The following is an 8,783-nucleotide window of genomic DNA, read 5'->3' on the forward strand; positions in this document are numbered from 1 at the left end:
ACTATAGAATGATGGGTGCAGCACCCTTTCAAGAATAGCCTGCTCAGTAAGGCCAACCGAAGTGACAGGAGGAATGGGGTGTGTTCAGCAAACAGACAGCTGTTTCTAGTCAACATTTCACTGCAGCGATTCCAAAGCAGTGGTCTATGACTCCAATCCAGATAAATTAGATTATTTGGAGTGATACATAGTAACATTAATTTTGCACAGTTTGTACTGTGGGTGTGTGCTGCACTAATAAGCAAAAGTTGAATAACAGAATGCACTTATATTGAAGGGAGCATTCATTTATGTTTGTAATTCCTTATAAGATCTGCAGTGAGCGTGAGGAGCAGATCAAAGTTAACCCATGGTAGCCATTGCTAGCAAAAAATTTGGTACGTTTGTCAAAACCATGAGTGTGGGATAGCAGAAATTGTAGTTGTGTACAGTTTGAGTTTAAAATGAGATGGTGTTGTCTATCATGCAGCCCATTTATAAACTGAATACCAATACACAGGAAAATGTGCAACACCATTCTGATGAATGGAAGGGGGGAATGCATGATTAGGAGACTTAAAAAAAATTGTAAAAAGTTAAAGATTAGGTCAATAGTGGCTTGTACAAATGCATTCAGGTACAACTGTGTTTATTTCCTGTGATTTTGGTGGTTTCTATCTCTTTGCTGGTAGAGTTTTCACAGCTTCAGTCTACAAACAAATAACACTTTGGAGACACAAATAATTGTGTTAACCTGTTACATTAACACTGTCCAATAATGTTACAGATGACCAAGGCTGATAGCATTGCTGCCTAGCTCCCAAATTAACGTTATCATTTTATCTTTAGCCATAGCTCATAGCTGGTACCTTAACTTAATAGCTGGCTAATGTGGCTATCAGGTAATTGCTAACAGCTAAATTGCTAATGCCAACGTGTGCACCAGCTAGGTTAACATTTATGACAACTGTTAAATACTTCATTGTTGTTAATATGAAGCTTTACTGACCTCACTAGCGGCTATAAACACAGCCTGAGGGTGTCAGTTTTTGAGGTGCTCACCAAGTTTGTTTATTATTTGCATGCTCAGCTGCTAAAGAGTAGAGATGGGTATCGTTTAGGTTTTATCCGATACCAGTACCAAACCGGTACTTTTGAAACGGTGCCGGTGCTTAAACGGTGCTCAAACCGGTGCTTAAAGAATGGAGAACACAAACTTTTTCCAAAAACCTCTCATGTTTAGCTGGGTTTTTTTTGTAAAACAATAACAATGTTAGCCTTTTTTACAGCTATAGGGCACATATGGTATCACTCTATCAAACAAGAAGACAGCCACATGTAACTAGGGCTGGGTATCATCACTGATTTCTAGAATCGATTCGATTCCAATTCACAAGGTCCTGAATCAATTCGATCCACGATTCGATTAAATTCGATTTGAATCGGGGAAATTTTGCCTCAGACAGCCAGAAATATTATAATTCAGATCATGTATCAGTACATTTCCATATTTTTATATCTATAAAAAGAAAGTTGACACTTGTGAGACTTTATCAAAGGTGTAAACATCACAGCAGATGCCTTTGTGTCAAAGTAGCTGAGGATAAAACACAGAAAAACATGAAGGCGATTTTCCTGGCCTGAGATTTTATAAAAAATATTCTGCAGTAGATCAAAAACGCTGCTGAAGTGAAGCAGAGCAAAGTTACAGAGGTTTTATTAGAGACACAGCTAAGCGTTTTGCAATTTTGCATCATTTTAAAAAGTTTACATTTGCTCAGTAGCCTATTGAACAGCAGAAATGAGGCTTTCTTTTCGGAAGAAAGTAAAAGGAAAAAAAACAGCGGCTGACAGCACTGTAAACAATGGTAGACTTGTGTGTAATAAGCAAGTTAATAATGCAGAAAACAGATTTTTAGACAGGAAACTGTTCTTGAAGTACACACAGAGAGAGAGAGAGAGAGAGCTGCACATGAAGTGTGATTTTTATTGCTGGGAAGCATAACAGCAAAAGTAAGAGGGAATTCATGACAATGTTTATGTGAAGCATAGTTTGGATCTTCTTTTGCTGCTGGTTCAGTCAATATTGTTTGGAGAGAGATAAAACCTGCAGCTTCAGAATCTAGTGCAAAAAGGACGTAAACACAAAGCGCGAACCCGCCAACGGATCAGAATCAGTGAGCTGTCAGCTTTCAGCCATATATATTAAATAATATATATTAAAAAATCTATTCAGGTTTTTAAGGAATCCATATCACGTTATCCAAGCTAGAATCGATTTTAATCAATAAATCGATAAGCAAAACCCACCCCTACATGTAACTACGACAGTGTTTGCTAATTCACCTTACGTGCATTAATTTAATAACGTGGTTAGCCTACTCAACGTAAATTACACACGAACAACATTAAGCTACTGACCCCGGCTGCTGCTGCCATCATCATCCGTCATCATTTCTGCTACACTGACAGGGCTAGGGGCCAGGACTCTCGTCTTCGGGTTCTTGGGGGATGTTGCTAACTCCGGGTCCGATAACAGGCACCACACTTGCAGTAGATGTGCTCAGTGTGAGGCCTTGCAGCAAGCTATAAAATACGGTGCATTTCTCGGCTTTTAAAAAAACGCTATGCGTCGCCAGGTGTTTCATCAGATTCGAGGTGTTACCTCCCTTGCACAGTGTCATCTTAAAGCACTTGTTGCAGGCTGCTGAGTTTGCATCTTTTGCTGTGAAGTACAACCAGACTTTTGACCACTTTGCCTTGGGTGTTTTTAATCTGTAGCTCTGCTCTAAAAGAACGTACTTACCTGGGCCCGCTTACTATCCTTGGAAAGGTAAAATGATTGGCTAGAATCCAAAGTGTATGACATCTCAAGAAAAAAAAAGCACAGAAATAAAGCACTGAAATGTGCGCTGCTTTTTGGTCTGGTTACTACCGTTTATGTCAGAACCGATACCGCTACCCATCCCTACTAAAGAGTGGAGCGGCTGTATGCCTGCTGCCTTCAGTATTGAAAAACAGGTTCCTTCACATTTTCAGAATTTTGGCATAGAAAGTTATTTTTTCGGTTGTGGCGACATCCCTAGTTAGAATTTTATTACATGTTTGGTAGGTTTACTCTTTTGTCAACTTGACAGAGAATATTCATTGGATACTAACTGATTCATCTATAAACTAAAACACTAGAGCCAACTTTAAATCTTGTTTTTTTCCAACTGGAGCATAAACACAACTACTGGAATAACACAACATTTGCAGAGAAAGAGGTCATTATTTGTAACAATAGGCTTTGTTTAGACAGACAATAGCTCAGGTATATAACAAAAATGCTGCCTCCTTATCTATGTCAGTGAAACCATTGAAATAAGAGTGAATGTTCTGGCACACAGTGGTTTGATACAAAAATACATGTTCATAGCAATAAAGTTGTTGCTGCAATCTACCTGCTGATTACCAGGACAGAGATTAGCATCATTTGTCCTGTGACACAATTTCAAATGTCTGTGCTGCTTTTTGGGATGTGGTAAGCTAACATGTCCTGACTAAATGTATACCCTTTAAATTCCTTTAAAACGCTGTGCATTGAGTGTGAACAAGTCATTGTGGAGTTGCACAGAGCTACAAACAGCGTATTCTTGGAATTATAACTCCACTGTCAGATATTGATGATTTACATCACGCATGAGTTCATAGATGATCTCTGACATTAAACTCTCTCAGCTATAGGGCTCTCAGCAAACGCCCACCATCTACCCCACACAACTGTTTATTATTCTAAGAAAAAATACTGTATAAACACACAGCAGAGCAATGCAGTGGGTGTCCTAGTTATTACTGTCAATACCGCCCATTTACTGCCAAACGGGCTCTATTATTAGACTCCACTGGACTGTCATCAGGTATCTTCAAAGGTTGTTGCATAAATCAAATATGACTCCTTTTTTCTTTCTACTCTGCGAAGTGCTGCAGTGTGATCTGTGAGGGACTGGAATGTGTTTAGTGTCACAGAGGATAGTAGGAAAATAATGGAAGTTTCCCCTCTAACTCTACATGCTGTATGTTTTTCTTCTTTCCTCATTTTCCAATTGAGTGGATGACGTGAGACAAGCAGGGTGGAGTAAATGTATTTTCCTTTATGTTTCAAAGAAGTCCTGTGATGTCTGGATATGGTTGTTTTTAATCATGGAGGCCCTCTGTATTTTCACTCACCACCACTTACAGCTGTAGTTGACAAGGTGGGGTAACTGAGACCTGCAGGTAGAGATTGTAAGGCTACATACAAATGGGTGAAACTCACTGAAGCCAGTTAGAAACATCCAAGACAAATACAGGGTTTCAGGTTTCACGGGGTATAAAAAAAATAAATAATAATTTCACCTACAACCCCACCCCTCTCTACGTACACCACCATGACACAAATTTATAAGCTGATATTGGTATTTGCATAATTTAGAATTAATGTAACAGGATTAAGATTAACATACTAAGCACACCCTTCCTTTGGATTAAATCGTGCTCTTGCAAAAGTCCAGTGTGTGTGTGTGTGTGTGTGTGTGTGTGGCAGGGGTGTTACTGTTCTGAGAGTTACTAGAAAGTGTATAGTTAATGTCTGACCTTTTTACATCCGAATGGAATAGAGGTGCGCTCAGTTTAGAGACATAAACTTTCACATGTTTCTAATGTTGGTCAGTCTATTTTTCTATTTTTTATTTAGATTCTTTATTGTAAGTAATTACTGCATTAGACTATTATTTAAAGTAAACAGTGGTTTCAAACTAAAAGACCTGGGAAGATGTAAAGTAGACCTGGGGCAAGATTTTTTGGCTTTTTTTTTTTTGTTTTAGTCAGAAATAGTTGAACAACCACTGAAAAGATTTCCATGGGATCATGTGGAGACATTAGCAGTTCATAAAGGATGGCTGGTTCCTGATGGTGTCATCAGTAGTCAGGGAAATCTTGCCACTGCTAGTTTTTTGTTAGAGAGAAAATATTTTTCCATCAAAACATAGTTGAGAATACAGTTATATACAACTCTTGATTCAAATACAGATTACTCTGTACATTCTTAAATTAACTAGTTTTGGGTGACTGGGGAGGGGCGTAAATCCTTCTCTTGAGTAAATCTTTTTTTTCCCCCCCTTACTGTAGCAGGATCTCAGCAGCTTGACTAAGCCTGCTGGGAGTTAGGCTGATCTGACACTAGTCCACTAATTGGCCATCCTCATATTTATAAAGTGGAAGCTTAACAGACAGAAGACGGAAAGAATACAGAAAAGAGAGTCTGTTAATCAGTACAACATTATATAGGAATGTCTGTACCAAAATGAATGACTGTGTATTGATTTGTTGTCAAGATATTTCACTCAGAATCACAAATTCAACCTGATGATGGCACTGGAGATAAAATCTGCATCACCAAAGCCATTCATTCGGATGACAACTCCTGAAATGACCAGAACAAGCAGGCTTACATTCATGTGGAACACAAACGTGTGCAAAAAACTGAGTCCATGTAATATTTGTTACTGGAAATTCTACTTTTCATGAAATAGCATCAAAGCAGGTTAATAGTATTGTTGTTTTCCATTAAAATCACATGATTTTATGCAACCCGTGTTGAGTGGGCTGGGATGATTTGCCACATTTTAAGACCATGGGCATACCTTATCCCGCATATTAAAATGCAAGTGGAACTAGCAAGTTATTATTTTTAATGAATATTGTTTTGTATCAGTGGTTAACATATAGCATCGTGGTGGAGTCTTTATGTGAGAGGCAGACTCGCTGTGTGAGAGGAACCCACTGTGTAGATATGTTGAGCTTTTCACATATGTCAGTCCTGATCTAAGCCACACCTGCTGCTAACCACGGACTTACCAGTGAGGGAGAGAGAGAGAGGCAGTAGAGGAAAGCGCAGTGTGTTTCAGGCTGTGTAGTCACAGGCTGAGCAGTCGCTGAAGTGAGTGGTCGCTGTGTCGCTGCTGCCTTTTGCTTTCCCCCCCCTTCCTCTCCATCTCCTCGTTTCTACTACTCTCTCTGCTCTTCCTCAAAAAAGGGGTTTCTTGCTGTCTTCCTGAAGCCACGGTGTAATTAATTACCAGGGCTCTGTGGGAGTGGAGCTGCTCTGCTTCCAATTGGATCCTTGGCCATTTGCTGACTCTCACTCATTGCTGGAAATAAATGGAAGGGAACACTCACTCTACCACGAGGCAACTGGGGATTCCTTTTGGTGTGCAGTGGGATTTTTGATCTTCTTTCTTGGACTTTGCAGAGTGAATTTTCATCAGGATACCTTTTTTTTTTTTTAACCAAAAAACTCTGAGGCCAAATTATTCTTGCATGAAATGACAAGCTGATCCAACTTAGTAACAGGATGCAGGTGGGATTCTGTGGGTTTTAAACTATTCCACTGCATGTTGGGGAGCTCAGGTCAACCCCCACCTCCTGCTAAGAATCAGTAGGAGAAGCTAAGACTGGGACATGAACAAACTGCACACTTCAATCAGGCGTTGGATCAGGTGCAACCTCAATATGTGTGCCGTGTTTTTTTCCTTTCTTTTTTTTCCCCTCCAGTCTGGTAACTCATTCACAAACAGAAAAGTAGCTTGATTGCAGAAAATTCCTGCTTATCGGTGACAGGATTTCCATCTCAGTGTGACGGGGAGGGGAGCTTGCAGTCATCTGGTCGCTGGGTAAAAGATGCCAGCCATTCTAGTGGCCTCAAATATGAAGTCGGGACTCCCCAAACCCAAACCTGTGCACAGTGCCCTACCTATCCCCCAGACCCCCAGCAGGACGTCACCTCTAGCTCTACCTCCGGCACCTCTCAAGACACACATTCCCTCATTGGGCCAGCAGGTGGGCTCAAGACCCCCAAGAAACAACGCAGCAGAGTCAGAGGTTGGCAGAAACACTCAGGTCAGGATGTAAAACAGTCATCTCCAAACCCAGATCCTAAGTGTTATTCTGCTAATACTGCTTTATAATGAATTTTATGGCAATGACATGAAGATGAGCTGCAAGGAGAATACATGGTTGATTATTTGTGTAGAATATTTTTTTTTATTATTAATTCTTATTAGTACTCACTGATTTAAAACTCTAAAAGAAAAAAAAATCCCAGGTAATTATAGTTTATAAGCAGTTTGAGGGCCTTTTTTCCCCCATGGAGGACAATAAAGCATTTATAAAAGAAATATAATAGAAAGATATTCTGTTCTTCAGTTGTCAGCTGTAAAACTCGGTGTCATCACTTTATTTGGCTCAGTGTAGCATAACAGAAACACAGAGCCAGATTCAGTGAGTTCCTGGAAGGACATGGAGCAGGCTGTGTCTCTGCTGTCCAGGATGGCAGTGTAGCAGGATATCAGGGTGGCTGTTTTGCTGTGTTTGTGAAATATTGGCTGCGCTTAGCAACCCCACGCAACGCAAAGGGCTGCAACGGCAAGAGGGATCGCTCCAGCACCATGTAAGGCAGTGAGGGGAAGAAGGTGTTTGTGTGGGTTTGTGTGTATTGGTGAGGCAGCAAGTCCATGCTTGCCAGCCTGTCTGTACAGTGTGGGCTCAGTAAGCTTTAGCAGTTATTTGGGAAATCTGAATCCAGCGTGAGGAACTGATACAGGACACCACTTCTCTCGCACATGGCGCGGGTTTGCTGCTGGTGTCATTTGTGTAGTGGCTAATCATGTTTTCTGACTGACCTATTTTCTGTGACTTTTTTGCTCTCTCCTGTCTGCCCTCCTTTCTCTTCCTCTCTTTATCCCCGTGGTGCTGATGATGCAGCCATCTTCACTCTCAGCTGGGTTAACCCTTGACCTCCATGACCAGGAGCAATGTTATTGCACTCATATCCTGAAATCTTTCAATCCATGTGTATGTAGGTGACAGAGAGATGGGGGATTTCTATCTAAAGCCATGTTTTGTAGAATACCCTTATTAGTCCAACAAAGTAGTGTTTGTTCATATATTAGCTTTATTGCCCTTATTTCAGCCTTGTGTCTGCTGGGCTTCACCCAGGGAAATGACTGAACAGATCGGAGGGCTCCGAGGCAGAATTCCTGATGAGGTTTTTGATGAGTCTTCCACATGCAGGTCAAAGCCTCAGTGGAGTACCTGCACAAACTCCAGTGGTCCTTAGCATGAACTCAATCTGCTCTGATGGCAGGGTGAGATGAGACGAGGCTGTCTGGAGACGTGATGGCTGCCTCACCAGACACAACAGAGAGAACTTGTCTTTTGCCTAATAGTCACAAAGGATTCCAGTCATCCTAACATTCACTCCACTGTCATTTGGTGACATTCATTTTTCTTCCTCTGGTTATGTATAAATTAAAGATGCTATGTCCAGAGCTTTGCAGCAGCTTTCATAGCAATTAATGCTTGTTAGGTAGGGTAAGAGCTTTTTCTCTGGAGGGTCCATTTTTCACCAGATTTCATCAATACAAATGGGTGAAAAATCATCTTTAGAGAGTCAGGAGCAGATTTCAGTGCCCACAGAAGATGTAAATAGACTAGTCATAAGGGTGGGTTGAAGTTTGAGTCATTTCTCAACCATGAATACGTGCTCTTTTGCTTGTACTGTCTCTGTCATCTCTATGACTGCTGCTGCTTCTTTTTATTTGAGCATGAAGATCTCCTGAAATTCAAATCTAATTTCAAGGAAGAAAGCCCCTCCCATAACAGGTCACATCATTGCTAACACCCCCCCTCCCCCATCCGTCCATCCTTTTTATAAATGGTTGGAAACATAGGAAAAAGCATAAGCAGAACCAGATGTGTTTGAATGGCAAACACCAAACACAGCA

The 8,783-nt window shown here is 40.8% G+C and overlaps 1 protein-coding gene across 5 annotated transcripts in view; it reads left to right on the plus strand.

Moving 5' to 3' along the window:
* nav2a (neuron navigator 2a) overlaps positions 1–8,783 on the plus strand; it is a 218,029-nt gene that overhangs the window by 108,139 nt on the left and 101,107 nt on the right. For 3 of the 5 annotated variants that reach the window (XM_085162536.1, XM_085162545.1, XM_085162554.1), the window contains exon 1: positions 3,101–6,897. The exons of 1 other annotated variant lie outside the window; for it this stretch is intronic. In XM_085162536.1, coding sequence (XP_085018662.1) covers positions 6,679–6,897 — 219 coding nt within the window. In that variant the 5' untranslated portion in view covers positions 3,101–6,678. Of the gene's footprint in view, positions 1–3,100; positions 6,898–8,783 lie in introns of those variants that run through there. One more of the 5 variants, XM_085162564.1, reaches the window with a different exon arrangement.

Source organism: Neolamprologus multifasciatus, chromosome 1 (assembly GCF_963576455.1).
Source record: "Neolamprologus multifasciatus chromosome 1, fNeoMul1.2, whole genome shotgun sequence".
Classification (NCBI taxonomy): domain Eukaryota; kingdom Metazoa; phylum Chordata; class Actinopteri; order Cichliformes; family Cichlidae; genus Neolamprologus; species Neolamprologus multifasciatus.